Source organism: Podarcis vaucheri (assembly GCF_965113315.1).
Source record: "Podarcis vaucheri genome assembly, chromosome: 4".
Lineage (NCBI taxonomy): Eukaryota > Metazoa > Chordata > Lepidosauria > Squamata > Lacertidae > Podarcis > Podarcis vaucheri.
Window position 1 is genome coordinate 27,249,804 of NC_138762.1, and position 17,007 is coordinate 27,266,810.

General features: G+C 40.6%; 2 protein-coding genes across 10 annotated transcripts in view; one reads left to right on the top strand and one right to left on the bottom strand.

The window, feature by feature from the left end:
• The window catches only part of SHISA2 (shisa family member 2), a 455,435-nt gene that overhangs the window by 134,956 nt on the left and 303,472 nt on the right, over nt 1-17,007 (top strand). The gene's annotated exons all lie outside the window — the stretch shown is intronic.
• Nucleotides 1-17,007, bottom strand: part of ATP8A2 (ATPase phospholipid transporting 8A2) — a 325,713-nt gene that overhangs the window by 101,876 nt on the left and 206,830 nt on the right. For all 9 annotated transcript variants that reach the window (XM_082220253.1, XM_082220252.1, XM_082220254.1 and 6 more), the window contains 3 exons: nt 10,712-10,786; nt 4,169-4,291; nt 1,190-1,268 (listed from right to left, as the gene is read on the bottom strand). In XM_082220253.1, the coding sequence (XP_082076379.1) occupies nt 1,190-1,268; nt 4,169-4,291; nt 10,712-10,786 (277 nt within the window). The remainder of the gene's footprint in view (nt 1-1,189; nt 1,269-4,168; nt 4,292-10,711; nt 10,787-17,007) is intronic.

Below are 17,007 nucleotides of genomic sequence, written 5' to 3' on the forward strand. Positions count from 1 at the left end.
TGCTTATATATATATAGTGGTACCTTGGTTTGCATACGTCTTGGTTTGCATACGTTTTGGATTACAAACACGTCAAACCCGGAAGTGCGTGTTTTGTATTACAACCCTTTTTTTGGGGGGGGGGATTACGAACTAAAAATTGGTTTACAAACGGACCTCCAGAACCGATTACAATTGTAAACCAAGGTACCACTGTAATCATATAACTCTGGCTGCATTCAATTACATTGAGTTAACTGGTCATTTTTATGGAGACTTATTCAAAAAAGTATATTTGAACTTCACAAAGATGAGCTTCTGTTAATTGACTAAAATGAAATCCCATGCCTTAAACTGCCATCACATGACACTTTCCTGGGAGAATGACTCATTGATCTCAGTATGCCTTATTTTATATGCCTGTTGTCTTTGTCCATGGAGTTTTCTTGGCAGGGATACTGGAGTGGCTTGCCGGTTCCTGCTCCGCGTTTGGACAAAACTCTCCACTATGACCTGTCCATCTTGGGTGGCCCTGCACGGCATAGCTCATAGCTTCTCTGAGTTATTCAAGCCCCTTCACCACAGCAAGGCAGTGATCCATGAAGGGGATCACTCCTGAGAGTCCCATGGACTGCAAGAAGATCAAACCTATCCATTCTTAAGGAAATCAGCCCTGAGTGCTCACTGGAAGGACAGATCCTGAAGCTGAGGCTCCAGTACTTTGGCCACCTCATGAGAAGAGAAGACTCCCTGGAATACCCTGATGTTGGGAAAGATGGAGGGCACAAGGAGAAGGAGACAACAGAGGACGATTCCTCCTATCGACAGCCATTCACTCAAGAAATTGGAATAACATGCAGAAAGCCAGCACAAAATGGAGTCTTCATAGGATCGGCCTACTACATATACAGTCCTTGTAATAATCACATTAAAAGAGCAAAAGGTTGTGTGAATCAATATTAAATCAATGCAGCTGCATGTAAAGACCCCCTGAATCAAACACTTACAATCTCTGGGGGTTGGGAAGTGCTATCTACCGAAGGCTGCATGCAGACAGGGTAGATTTGGAAGGTCACTGTTGATAAATGTCCGAGCTTAGAGGCTGGTGGTCTGTCTGCCATGATTAATTTCCTAACAACCTGTTGTGAACCACAATCACATTGGAGCTGGGCCAGAAAGGCTGACATTCAGGAAAGAATGAAGCACTTACCATGTTCCAGGGCTTTTAATGGAAACCAAAAGAGAATGATGGAGTGGATCAAAGCATTGATGCAGTGACCCCAGAACACCTAAGGAAACAAAACAAGAAAGTCAGGGGGGGGGGCTGACCAAACTCTCAAAGGCTGTTTAACTCCCTATCAAATGATTCACTACACACACAAAAAACATTAAATTTTATTTTAAAGGCTTTTTTTAAAAAAAGCAATACCACTAAAGCTAGTATTAAAATTCAAAAATCGTCAATCCAAATGGAGGTCCCATCTGCTATACAGTGGTACCTCAGTTTTTGAACATAATCCGTTCTGGAAGACCATTCAAAAACCAAGGCGCAAAGGGCAGCCTGCAAATTCAATATAGAAAATTGGGGTAAAAAACTCAGCGGAAGCCGTTTGACTTCCAAAGCGCGTTCAAAAACAGAAACATTTACTTTCTGGTTTTCAGCGTTCAAAAACCAAAATGTTCGACTTCCAAGACATTCGAAAACTGAGGTACCACCGTACATTTAAAGCATCACTATGCTACTTTAAGCAGTCATGGCTTCCCCCAAAGAATATTGGGAAGTGTTGCTTGCTAAGGGTATTTAGGGTTGTTAGGAAGCCCCTATTCCTCCCACAATTCCCAGAGTTCCCTGGGAAGAGGGATTGTCAAATTATTTGTCTTGATTTTTTTTTTTTTTACTGCATGGAGACCCAGAGACTGCAGTCCATAATAGAACAGAGAAATGGGATATAGATGTAAGAAAAAAAATAAACAATAATTTCTGAAGTTATATTTCTTGGCAGAGGGGAAACATCATTGCAGTTATGTTTTCTCTCTTTCTTTCTTTCTATTATCCTTTCCCCACTTTAATATAGTAATGTGTTTGTATGTTACGTTGGATTCTTGTTTTCTGCTGGTTTCTCCATATGGGAAGACCAAGGGAGTCATAAGTCTAAAAACTCAGGGCAAAAACCAGATCTTGACATTTCTATGCACAAATGCAGTCTGTGTTCATGTTTTTATTATGCAAGTAGAAATTGTGGGAAAGCCCAAGCAGCCTCAGGACTGGGCAATGAGAGGAAGGGGTGCTTAACTCTTTCGCACCCTGCCAGCCCTGTCAAAAAATGCCTCTCTGGAGCTGCTATTTGCATTTCAAGGGAAGCTCCCATTGTCTTCAATGGAGGCTTCTCATGAAATGCAGAAAGGGATAGAGTCAAATCTCTTCTCCCTACCTCCTGTGGTCTGAGGCTGCTTTAATTGCATTAAATTCACATCATGTCAAGTTGGAGCCTCATCATTTTGGGGTGGGGGTGTTACTGAGACTCCCTAAATTTGATTGGTTAAAAATATATATTGGGGTTATAAAACCATTTTCCAATTTCTTAAGTATCTCCCCACATAAGACTGTTGGGTATGCCCTGTGCTACTACACAATACATCTATTTTTATGAAACTATATACAACTATGTTGAATGCTTCAAGTTAACCATGCAACCAGTTCAGACATTTAGCAGAATATGAAAGTAAAATGCTGCCTTTACCCTTTTTTTCTACCATGAATAAAATTAAGTTAACAGGAGCAAAAGACACACCAACCCTTCTTCATAAAACCCCAACATCCCAATCCTAAGTTTGTTTTCTTGAGAGATGGACATTTGGTGCTTCACATTCATCCCTTGAAATCTTCTGAAATTCTCTGATGAGCACCACCTCAGAACTTTTCTTTGTTTGAACCATACACATTTTGTTTTAAAAATAAAGCTTTGAGTGTTGAAGCTTTGTTATTATGAATAGGTTAATAAAACAAGAGGGCTGAGAGAAGAGGAAATTCTCTAAAATATGAAAAGAAAATATATCAGTGTAATTTTACCTGCATATCTCCCTGAAACATCTTTTTAAAACCTCAACCTGACAGGAACAATAAAGTCATCTCAATATTTTCACAGCATCTCTTGAGGGGTAGAAGCCTTAAGGAAAGGCCGGCAGGTAAAAGAGTGGGAACATTTCATTACAAAACATGAACATTGGTTATATAGCATGTGCAGGTCCATAGAAGATGCCACAGAGAGGGCACATTGTGGAGCTGATTCATTAACATGCAGGTCTAGGAGGTTCTCTGTAATCTATGTGAGTTCTATGGTGAACATTCTAATTTGGAACTCTACGCATAACTTTTTGAACTCAGTGCAGATGTGGCTTTAAATCAGTGCACGTTGGTTTCTACCCATGCTACCAAAGGACTTAGTGAGCTGGATGCATGTCAATTCAACACACTGAACACAGCAGGAGATCAGCTTCCAGCACACCATCGGAACTGGGCGCCAAAATACAAACCATGAGCTCAGCACATAGTGTGGCTGCCATGGTCTCAAAGGGTAACGTGAGCAAGCTCTTATAAGTCAACATTCATGGCTTAAATTAAGCCAGGGTTTACAATGGCTTAGCTTTTGAACTTGTTACTAATGCTTAAGTTGTCCTGAAAGTCATGAAGTAATAGTTAAGGGAGGGAAGACTTTAAGTATACATGGGTACACTACCTTTCCTTAACCTCTGAGTGAAATGCAAGCAGCCCTCAGAGAACTGAGACTTGGCATGGCTCATTGGATGAAACATGCACTTTAACTTGGGATCTCTGCGTTCATTGGCTTCTTGAGCACAAAGCTTCCTGAGGACCAGCTCATATGTGATATTAAAGACTACAGGTACTGAAGCCTGCAGTGGCTTCCACGTACAACACCCACTTACAGGATGATACAACCACCAGCATCCCTGACCATTGGCTGTGCTGACAAGGACTGATGGGAGCTGTAGTTCACAAAATATAGAGAGCACCATGTTGGCTATTTCTGTTGTTGACCATTAAGAATTAACAATTTCCAGCTGCACAAAACTGGGATGCCACAGTACAAATTGAAAACTCAATTTTAAACTAAAATGCAACCCAAATGTTTTCTCCCTCTCCTCCCCAAAGCAAAACATTGCCTCTTACCCTGCTATTGAACCCATCAGCATTTTGAGTAATTTTGTAGAGCTGGGGAAACCTAAGCATGTTGTCTTGTGTGCACGATCGCTCAAAGATTCCCAAGGTGAAGGGAGGCAATGCCGTGAAAATCTAGAGAAAACAAAGGAAGTAATTAAAAACAACAAACCATTAACTTTATAAACAAGCCGCAGAGCATGCTTCGTACCTGGGAGAAAATCCTGACACTGTTAAAAACAATAGCAGCAGTTCTGCGAAATCACCAGTGCTGAATCTGAACTACACAGTTCAAAGCACAAGAGCTTTCACAACTGGAATGCTGGGAACAGCAAAGCAAAAGGCTGCCAGTGATCCAGTGAGCGAGCTCCATGGCTGAAGGTTGGGTTTCCTTGTTGCTGATGACAGAAAGGGTCAAACAACACATAGTCTGGGAATTAGGAATGGGCAAATATGGACAACTGAAAAACTGAAATTGATAATTCTGTTCTGTACATTTCCACACCAGTTTGCAATTTTTATTTTTAAACGTCCTCATATAAATTCATCAGCATTTGGGTGCAAATTTCTCCTAATATGCACGTTTTTGTATGCAGTTTTGCCTAATACAATTTTTTGCAAAGCAATTTTCCATAATGCATTTTTTTCTATGCACACTTTACTCCTAGCACATGCACTTTTGTACACATTATGACTGGAGCACGGCACAACAAAATTGAGAAAAAAATGTGAGTTTCAAAGGAGGGCTGTGTCTCAGTTTGCATATTAGAAAGTGCAAATTAGGTTCACTTTTAAATGAGAAGTGAATCAGATTTCTCCACCATTCCTAGTTAAGAGACACAGGGGTCTGCAATTGTAGTAAGCAATGGGACTCCAAAATACGTCTGATGCCTTGGATAATGGCCAAAAGGAGAGCAGACAACCATTATCACATATTTTAGAATATGTGAAGCAAATGAGGATTGATGACCTCAGCCTCATTCATATAAAGTCAAATGACCTATTTTTATTTCTTGCAAATTTATCATTTAATTCCAAAGGATTTATATCCTTCCTTTCAACAAGTATTTCCAAGGCAGCTAGCAAATGTTTTAAGTAAATGCATGTTTAACAGCCCAAGGAGCCTGTGGATCACATGGAGTCTAAATCAATCTTCAGCTGTTCTTCAGGAAAGAATCCAGGAAGGAAGGAGGCAAAGATAACATGAAGTGCCTGCTCCTGCTGGACTATCTCTTCCTCCATTCCAGAGGCATCTACCACTAGGTATCCTGTGGGAAAGGGTCCTGGTGAGTTTCTGTTTTGATTTTTGCCACGTTCAGACATCACGCTAAACCACAGTTTTAACTTCTTGTACAGTCGTACCTTGGATCCAAAATGCCTTGGAACTTGGACATTTGGCTCCTGAATGCTGCAAACTGAGAAGTGATTGTTCCGGTTTGTGAATGTTCTTTGGAACCCAAACATCTAATGGGGCTTCCACAGCTTCTGATTGGCTGGAGGAGCTTCCTGCAGCCAATCAGAAGCCGCAATTTCATTTTCAAACATTCTGGAAGTCGAATGGATTCTGTCCAACTTCCAAGGTATGGCTGTATATTTTAATGTATTGTATCCCTCCCCTCAATTTTATGGTTTGTTTTTTTTGTAAACTACTCTGATGGTTTTTTAAAAAACAAAAAACGTTCAAGCGCATAAATGTTATGAAATAGATATTTATTAAAGTTTCAACATATTACAAAAATAAGACAAAAAGAAAGGGAAAAAAGGGGGGGAGAGAGAAAATGAAAATACAAGGTAAAAACAGTTAAAAACAGACCAGTCTTTCCATATCTTATCTTTCATTTGCTTATTTCCCTGACCTCCTCACACCTCCCTTTTTTGTATTCCAGTTCAATTTAGTTAATTCAGCAAATCCTTTCCCTCTTTGATTTTATCTTAATCTTTTATCTTAATATATTATAACTTTAGATTATCACCTGTTAACAATCCATTTTTACATATTCCTTCATAACATTGCTGCTAAAAACCACCTAATTTCAATCCAACATCATTCTAACATTCATTAATTTTAAATGTTATGAAATAAATGAAATAAAATAAATCATTAAAACATCTGGAAGGCCATAGATCTCTGCTTTAAAGTGATGCTCAAAGGCCACCATTGTCTTACTGTGATTTTACGATTGGATTTTAGCTTGACTTGCAAGCAGTCTTGGGGCAATCCATGCTCTTAAAGGAGGGGCATAAATGACTGCAATAAACAAGCAAGTAAACGTATTCTGCTGTCCTGTTTGTGCCATGTGTAGCATCCCCCCAATGCTGCTTTAGCATCATGCAAATACAGCATGTCTTATGATGACTGGGCTGCAGTCACAAGCATAATCACTCCAAAGTAATTTCCACCAATTATGAATGGGACTTATATTCCAAGAAGATACGTGCAGAACTGAACAGTAAATTAGCTGAATTTACTGTTGATTCCAAATCTGTACATCCCCCACATTTTTATACAATCTGTGATAAGCTACACAGGGGGGAAAAGGCAATTTCCCCATTTTGCATTTTATTAACAAGGAAGCTGCAGAGCCACGAAACAATGAGAATAGCTTTGAGGAACTGGCCACTTTCCTTACGGAAATATTCAGATCTTCACATAATTAGATGGTTTACAAGAGACGCACGTAATAAACAAACATAAAAGGGTATTAAGTAATAAGAGACTAGGATTGGATTTTGTGACCTCAGATAAGGTTAAGAAAAGAGGGGTAGTATTATATATTAAGGAAAAGTACAACCCACAATTATTGTATAAAGATGAGCAAGGGAGAGTAGTTGTAGTCCAGATGGTGTTCCATGGAGAAAAAATAATTGTGGTTGGAATATATGCTCCAAATGATAAAAAATCAGCTTTCTTTCTTGAACTAGGTAATATATTGATGGATTGGATGGATCATAAATTGATATTGATGGGAGATTTCAATGGGGTGGTGTCTCCAAATATAGACAAATTAACAAAAAGACAAGAGATGAAAGATGGTAAATTGCCGCGATCCTTTTTCGACATGGTAAACAATTTGGGATTAATTGATGCATGGAGATTTAAGAACCCCACTACGAAACAATTCACTTTTTTCTCAAACCCAAATCAAAGTTGGGGGAGAATAGATAGTATTTGGATTTCGAAGGAACTGATACGGAATTTAACTAAATCTGAAATTCAAACACGAATAATATCCGATCACAACGCGGTTACGATTGAATTAAAAGGCAAAGATGTTAAAATAGGTAGATGGAGAATGAATGAATTTCTATTTAATGATCAGAAAATTGTAAATAAGGCCATAGAAACAATTGAAGAATATTTTAAGTGGAATTTAAATGGAGAAACCCCCATAGAAACTGTGTGGGATGCAGGCAAATACAGCATGTCTTATGATGACTGGGCTGCAGTCACAAGCATAATCACTCCAAAGTAATTTCCACCAATTATGAATGGGACTTATATTCCAAGAAGATACGTGCAGAACTGAACAGTAAATTAGCTGAATTTACTGTTGATTCCAAATCTGTACATCCCCCACATTTTTATACAATCTGTGATAAGCTACACAGGGGGGAAAAGGCAATTTCCCCATTTTGCATTTTATTAACAAGGAAGCTGCAGAGCCACGAAACAATGAGAATAGCTTTGAGGAACTGGCCACTTTCCTTACGGAAATATTCAGATCTTCACATAATTAGATGGTTAAGGGATAATACTGTAACTACCAGATCAAGATGGTTAACTGATGTGTACTGTTAACCACCTGTGTAACAGAGGTAAGAAGACTACAACCATTTGTTGCAGGTGCCTGCTTCCAATCAATGTGTGAAATTCAGCAGGTGGCCCACAATCATTTGGTTCTTCTGTTCTTTTAGTATTCCCTGGTGACGATTCTGGATTGACAGCTTATGCCAGAAGAGCAGACTTCCCTCTTCTAGGAAAGAAAGCCCTCTTTGAGTTTAAACATGGCAATCGTGTGCTCCCCCTGGCTTTTTAGTGTCTCCCTTTCTCATTCTTTCTTTTGTCTCTTCCATCCTCAGGCTTCTGTATCTTCTGGCAAAACTACAAGTTACACAGGAAATTGACTGGATTGGCTCTGCCAGTGCATTTGCACTGTGATGCCCTCACCACTGTCTCACCCCCTCCTGATACGCCACAGCAATGGGGAAGATGGAAGGTCAGAGGAGCAGCACTACCCCACTAACTGTGGGCTCAAAAAAGTCCACTGTCATTCTGTACACACTCTCACACATATGCATATATCATACATATATATATGATGTTTTCATAATGAAGCTGCATTATTCTCATTCAGGAATGCTTTTTTGGTTGGTTTCTAATATTTTCTGATCCTGTATATGCTGTTGTCAGCTTTTATTATTATTATTTTGTTTTGATACTACTGTTGTACTGTGTTTTGTGACCGTTGCCCACTTTAAACTTTTTATGAAAAGGCAGAATACCAACAATTTTAAGGAACAAATGAACTAATTATTTAATTAAAGCCATTGGAGGATAATGCTGAGTACACATTTGAAATAAGATTCATGCTGAAGAGCAAAGCTGTCTGCAATTTTTCACAAACCAATGCCACCCCTTACCTCCCATAATGAAAGTTGTACATCATTTGAATTTTCTTTACCTAGACTTATATCTCCTGCACTGTATTTACGTTCAACCAGCTGTCTCTAATTATATACCATTTCTATTTATTTTCTTTGCAAAAGGGGGGCGGGGAGGGAGAGAGAAACCAGTTCCTTTTTATAAAAGTTTGGAGTTTGATTCCTGCCAGAAACATGTAAGAAGCCTGGAGAATGCAGGTGAAGATCAGCTTCAACAAAGGGCCAGCTATTCCTGGGGATCAGTAACAGCAAGAACATTTCCTAGTTCCATGATGTCATCCATCTCCTTTGAATTAGTCACAAAGCAACACACCAGATGGGGAGCATTCTGTATTCTTATGCGTTAGATGAGAGCCAAGACTAATGGGCAGCTCATATGATTGACTTTCCCGGCTGTGTCCGCATGCATGAGGAGCAAGTCGCTCGTTCCTTGTCTTGGGATTGCGCTGGTCGCAGCTGCCAGCTGAGCAATCGTGGATCTCGAGGGAGGTGGCTATTCCCATGAGCCGTTTTTGTATAACAAGGCCTTTGGGATACACTAATCCATCCCCTGTACGTACCACACAGTAATACTGATGTGGAGTGTGTGTGTGTCCCATCAATATTTTGGAGAGGTTTCTGACTGTTGTCACAATTTCTGTGACACCTTAAAGACTAGCATATTTATTGGGGCAGACTTTTTTTGTGAATTACAGCCCACTTCTTTAGATGTATCTGATGAAGTGGGTTTTTGAGTTCACAAAAGCTTACACCATAATAAATATCTTTTAAAAGTGCTATGGGGTTGTTTTTTTGATGGTGTCTCCAGTATTGCTGCAACAGGCTAACACAGTGATAATTGAAGCACATCGCTACTTGCTTATACTTTAACTGAGCCGAAGTATCTTAGCTCACTATAACCAGTGAAAGACCACAGGGTAGTCGTGAGGTTAAACATGATGACACCAAACTGCTTTACAAATTTTCAACGTTCTGGGGAAATGATTAACAGCTCCGCATAAGTAAGCTGATTTGGTGTTTGATGGGGTTACTCCCAGATTGCAATCCTGTACACACTTATTTGGGAGAATGCCCTACTACACTCAGTATCTTCAGCATGCCCTCTTCCCTTATCTGCTGTGATACAATATTACGGTCATGCACATATTATCTGTGCAATCTTCCACTGCATTGTTGATTCAGGGAGATGCAATTCCTAGCACGCATATTGTTCCGAATTTCCTGTCTGATTGCATATCAAATTGAATGAGTCTGGGGTTTGGACAAAAGAGTGGTAATGGTCTAGAAGTATCAACTGGAGTGGAAAGTAATGAAACTCTTTAACTGAGTTTATGAATAATATTGTAAATTCATGTTCTTCAGAGAGCAACCGTAAGCTCCTGAAAAGGGTGATGGTCATATTGTAGACTTTTATGGTCAGTGAGAGAGCTCAGTGGTTGGAGGTCATTGCTGGTTCTGCCACCATTGTTGATTCCGTAAGGCCAAAAACAAGGCGTTTCAGGAGTGTTAGAAAAAGACTGAGGTGGGGCTTTCCAATAGCTAAATCTAGAGCCCCATTTCTTCCCTGGAATTGGCATAGAAAAAGGGAAAAAATAAAGGGGGAATCTGTACCCCACTTTCTGCACTGGCTGACAAGGGTCTTGCAGGGCTTTGGAAATGGCGGTTCTCCTGACATGGATTCTTTGTTGCTGCTCCAAATAAGAATGTGCCAAGTACTTTTATTTTAATTTTTGCCCTCAAATCTAAGGCAGAGCAAGAACAGCTCCCCCCCCCCCGCCAGTTACTCGCAATGCATATACAGATGATCAGTAGAGATAAACTACATAGACATAAACAGCAGTGGAATGCCATCCGGGCTCTGCATGTTATCAAGCTGAGACGTGGGACACTTACCACATTGTAGAGGCCAATGCACCACCGCTCAAATAAAATCTGCCCAGAAAATCCATTAACGAATGCAAACCAAAGCTGAAATAGAAGAAAGTTACACAAGGCTTTAGATCAACATGCCACAAACATTCTTTCTATGCACTGAAGAAGAGGAGAGTGTGCAATGTGGACATCATCTGGAGACAGCTGCTGGGTGGGTTCTAAAAATAAGTGCTCACAGTTGTTCTCTTTTAAATAGAGCCGCACTGCTGAAGCGATGGGAGGCAATCTGTAGAATTTGCATCATTAAACTAAAATAACAAATCTTTTGTAAAGTAGTATGAAGATCCATTGGTCCTGGAAAAATTCTTTCTTTTATCTTATGTGTTTATATCCTGCTGAATCCCTTGCAGACGACCGCAGTGCCTGGAGACAGACAGTCAAGTTGTGTATCCACAGCAGTGACCAGAGAAGGAATGACCACTGGGAGGAGCACAGAGAAAATGAACGCCATGGTGCACCTGTAGCAGCACAACCAGATGCTTTCATCTGCCCCACCTGCAAGAAAACATGTCTCTCCTGTATTGGTTGTGGAGACAGGAGCTGGAACTCTTCAAATGTTTGACTTTTCCCCTGAGGGTGCACACTCTTCCACTGTCTCCTGAGACAGATGGCTGCCAACAACAATTATCTAAGTCCTTAAGAGGTGTACTCTTCTTTTTTTAAAGCATCCAATGGATTAAAATTAATCACAAAAACAGAAAACTTCCTTAAAGTGTCTGCTGAAAAAGGAAGGTACATGTCAGGTGCTTGAAGTTAAACAGGGAGGAAGCCAGTCTAATCTCAGCCAGGCCAGAGTGCCACAGAACTAGGCCCTCAACACTGCATGCATGGCTTCTGGTGGATAAAAAGGTAAAGGTAAAGGGACCTCTGACCATTAGGTCCAGTCGTGGCCAACTCTGGGTTTGCGGTGCTCATCTTGCTTTATTGGCCGAGGGAGCCGGCGTACAGCTTCCGGGTCATGTGGCCAGCATGACTAAGCCGCTTCTGGCAAACCAGAGCAGCGCACGGAAATGCCGTCTACCTTCCCGCCGGAGCAGTACCTATTTATCTACTTGAACTTTGTTGTGCTTTCGAACTGCTGGGTTGGCAGGAGCAGGGACTGAGCAATGGGAGCTCACCCCATCAGCTGACCTTCTGATCAGCAAGTCCTAGGCTTTGTGGTTTAACCTACAGCGCCACCCGTGTCCCTTTTCTGGTGGATACACCTACACAAAACCAACCAAATGGCCCAGTAAAGGCACTGCCCTGATTTGGGATTGGGTGGAATTTTTCCTTATGGACTAGAAGCACACCACCCTTTTACTCTGAGTTCAGACCAGTTCTGGTTAGGCCAAGCTGTGTTGGATCTGTGCTGCTGTATTATAAACCTATGCTTCTGGAAAATCTGTAAGAAAACAGAGCTCTACAGCTGGAGATCAGCCATTGAGAATAGCTCTCTGCATGCCCTTGCAATTAATACTTGGTGCATGGATAGTATGAGCCCCAGGTGAAAGTCAGCATGGTGTTACAGCAGCAAACACGGACACTGAAGTAATCTGTCCTTTTACTCATGGCTCTTCAGATATCATGCCCCAAGCATGGTAGAAACCCATGTCTATCCAGGCATTGGAGTAAATCAATCCCTTTTCCTTCCTGACTGGGAAAGGATGGCAGTGTGCAATTAACATTCCACTTCTCTTACTTCTGCCCTGCTAATAAGAGATCAGCAGGATGTTGAGCTCATAGGAGCCAACTCCTAGGGGCTAGGGGCCCTTCAATCTCCCCAACAAAATATTTGAGGGGGCTGTCCTCCCAAACTTGATGGGCATTGCCATTCAGATGGGGTGTGTGCCATGTCATGTGATCAATTATGCAGGGTGGGGCATACCTGGGCTCCGCCAATATTTTATTCAAGTTGGCACCCCTGGATGAGCTGCCCTGAGACTGCAGTCTTTAGGACCAAGACATTACATTTTACTGGCAGGCACAAATTCTGCTACCTTTGTACTGATTTCCATCTGCCATTCCGTGGCATCCCTTCTCCCACCCCAACCAGGTATTATGAGATTGCTTAATAACTCTTCTACCTGCTTTCTTAGACAATACTGGCCTATTTCGTACTTAAAAAAAGAAAACTTTGCTGAAAGATTTATGCTGTATCCTTGGATCAATGTCAACTTTACAGAGAGTTGCTGGGATATGTTTCTGACTCTTCCAAACATTAACCTCCTCTAGGAAAAAAAAAAGAGGAATCTGGCTTTGCTACACAAGCATCACTTGTAACATTTTACGGAGCGTCCTGAACTCATTTTTTATCATTTGCAGGTGCTGCTGGGAATTTTATGGGCAAAACCAAAATCTTTTGAAACCACATCCAATTCTGGAAAACTGTATTTTATAAAAATACTCCTCAGCTGGATAATCGCATGCGCTCACTTCAAGGGAGTTACTATGTAGATGGGCCCAAACCACCACCAACAACAAAATGAGGATTCTTTTTTTTAAAGGAAGAAACTGGTATTCTAAAATGGAAATATTACATAGTATTTATTTATGCAAGAACTGCATAGGTGGCAATGAAGCATAATGAGGACACATTGAGCTTTTCGTGTCTTAACCAGGATACGTGTTTTATACATTCTTTTCCAACACTGGACAAAGTTGTCGCGATTACGCCGCGTTATGGGAAAATTGCGTATATACTAGCATTGCAGAGTTTTCCCTTGTCAACCGCCAATCAGCACAAAGCGTTTGTGTTCTGTTTACCTAAATCAGATGTGGGGAACCTTTGGTATAACTTACAAACTGTCCTGAGTAGCTTGCAAAGAGCTTGTTGTTTGTGGAGACTACATATGCAATGTTCTCAGAGATATAAGGGGGGGGGGGGACGACCCCATCTGCCTTCCTTCTCCAGCTCCCAATTTTAACAAGAAATGCTAACTGCCTTTAAAGCTGTGCATGCTGGAGACTGCCCACAGTTGACTCACGACTCGGTGAGTCGGTCGGAAAGCTTGCCAAGTCTAGCTCGCCTTGCCAAGCTCCTGGGGAATGCAGCCCACAACGGCGGCACTGCTATGAGCAAATGGACCCAGAGTTATTAAACGGCTTTTCTGATTTGGGAAAGGAGCACTTCTTTGCTCCACTTAACTGTTGCCTTCTCTGAGTTCACGTTAGAGGGCCTTATTCAAATGCAAGGGAACTCAAGAGCTAAGACTGGAAATCCAGGTTGACATGCTCTCATTACCTCACCTTATTATGGCTGACGTAGCATAGATCTGAGATTAGCTGCAACATCTATAAGAAATGGAGCGTGTGAAATGACGAGGGAGGGCACAGTTCCATATGGAGAAAGAGGCACTCCATTTTGAAGATTTGCTAGTTTTTGTGTGTGTGTTTGCTGTTTTTGCATACAGTACAACCCTAAACATGTTCGCTCAGAACAAACTTTCAGTGGCCTGGTCACACATAATGTAAAACTATGGTTAAGGTTAACCATAGTTAAAGTTGAGGCATCAGGCAGACAACCTATTAAACATCACAGAGATAGTGCTTTGATTTTATTTATTGATTACCACTCTTCACTTTGTGGCTCTGTAGCTTTTGGGTGGGGGTGGCTCCTTAACCACAGTTAAGAATGAGATTTGGGTTCCCAAATAATAACATGCTACAGTTAACATTAATGAAGGTTTATAAGCTGACCACAAAATATTGCTTAATAAGGAACCTTTCACCACAACCTAATAAAACATAGTTAAGCTGCTGCTCTGGATTCACGCATAACACTAGGACATGGTTTAACAAACTATTAAATGTGATTCAGATTGCAGCCTTAGTCTTTAATCCTTAGGCAAAATTCATACCTAGTGTTTGGCACCTTGATCTGCACCTCTGGGTGGCTATGACTACAAATTCTGGTGGTGGATTTGTAAGAGAGGTAACAGTGCACAAACCTGACCCAAAGCCATGCCTGCTGGACCTGGAAGTCTGTAAACATTTTTAGAAGGGTGGTGCTGTAGGCAAAACAAACACCAACAACTTTGAAGTGAGCATGCATGTAGAATTTTATGCCAGGGACCATTAAAAACCCCTCAACCAGCCTGCACCATAAACTGCTACATTCCAAAATTCCACCATCTTGGTCACTCATCTCATCCTGCCTGTTTTGAAGAATAGCTACAATGCTATCTCAGCACAGCAAGTCTAACTAGGTGACCTCTGGTTTATATGTGAATTTATGAGATGGGGCTCTTGTCCTTTAAGGCATAAGTCCAAATGGCCATTTGACAAAGAATGTTTATGAATCAATATCCTTTTTTATTTTATTTTTTATAATGCCACAAGCCAAATGCAAGCAGGTGACCTAGAGGTGAAAGGTCATGGCCTGTTGCCGATTTCCTGAGCCACAGAGCTCACACACCTGCCGTAGAGTGCATTTTAATAAAAAGATCAGGAAAATATGTATTCATAAAATGGCCTCACTTGAACAAGTTCCTAAGTTATTTTAATTGCAATTTGCGGCTTTACACATAATTATTATGGAGTATTTAATGCTTGAAATAGTAGGAACTAATTTGTTTAAGCGCTTGAAGGTGCTGGGATGGCAAATTGTCTCTTCTAAATGTGAACATTTATGATGTCTTGATAATAGGCAGCTTACCGAGGACTAGAAAGCTTTCCCCCAATCCTGCTAAAGGGCATGGAAAGCTGATGTAATCAGGGTATCAACAATCGCCACAGGCACCAATTACAGGCAGGCTGGATACTGTACAGAGAATGTGTTAAATTCTCAATATAGGGTCTCCTTCTGCACACATTTTGCATGCCTTTGCCAAATAAGCATTTAAAAAACAGTTCTTTTTTAAAAAAACAGGCTAATAAAGCATGTTTGTTTATCTCACATGCAGTTCACTAATAATCTATCCTGATTAAAATTCTCTTTGTGACAGAATTTCTCAATACCAGCATCATACCCTGCTCAAGAGCACATGGCCTGAAAAAGAATTCTTTGTTATAGGAGTGTAGCATCATCTTCCTTTAAAAAAATATAGTTTTATTTATCATCATCATCATCTTGTTATAGGTAATGAATATGACAGACGTGCCCGATATTCACTTGGCTTGCCAATTATTTTCTTGGCTTAGTAACAGCTATCACAAGAGTACAAGAAAGGGATTTCCAGAGGGGGAAAGGATTTTTCTATTGACCCAGCCTATGTGACCATAGTGATCCTGTGGGAAGGATGCTGGCAGATGTGCACTGAGGATGCCCCCTTAATGATACCAACTGTCAGCAATGGATGGATCTGTCAGTTCTGGTTTCTTTCAGTTCCTCACTCATCCAATCTCAAAATCAGTTTTCCACATTTTTGCATCCATTCACAAATTATTTATTTTTAATTTTTAAAAGTCCTCGATGAAATTCACTAGCATTTTAGTACAGATTTCTCCTTAATATACACATTTTCGTATTCATATTTGCCTATTATACACATTTCAGCAAAACAGTGTTCCCTAATATAGTGCATTTTTTAATGTTATTTTCATAAAGACATGCATTTCTTATGCACTTTACCCCAATGTTACATTTGTGTACACATTACTTGGGTGGAGTACTGCATTGCAAAATTCGCAGAAGTGCAAATTTCAAACGATGGCTTCAGTCAAGCTAGGCACTAAGTAAGAGTGAATTTTCTTAGGCTTCTAATCAAGGACCGTACTTCCAAATGGCAGTTCATTGCAAACTTGGTGATGCCCACCCCCTTCCCATTACTGACTCTAAAAAATACCCACAGAGCACCACTTAGGTTATAAAACCTATCTGCACAAAGCTAGGCAAAGGCATAGTCTCATGGAATAAATTTTGTTTCATAATTTACCTGCCCCAAGCTTCCAGATGGGATGGATGGATGGATGGATGGATGGATGGATGATGTTGCACAGTTCCCTTCTTTTTCTGAATAGCATCTGCAGTATTTTACACAAAAGTATGCCTGCTCAAAATGGCTATGTGCCTAGTTCCAGTTTAAGAAAACTGGACCATGTGCAGCCTTTGCTTGCTAATGCCATATAAAACCCATTCAAGAACTCTCCCTGTATCCAAAACCTGTATCTGGATGCTGAGATCAGAATGATCAGTGAATCAATTCCCCTTATGCCGAAGAACAGACAAAAATGTGTATCACTTTAGCCCAAGACCACAGAATTTAAACTGATCTAATCCCACCAACCTTCAGTGCGGTGGAATTGTCTTACAGCTATGTACAGGAGCTTAACTGCAT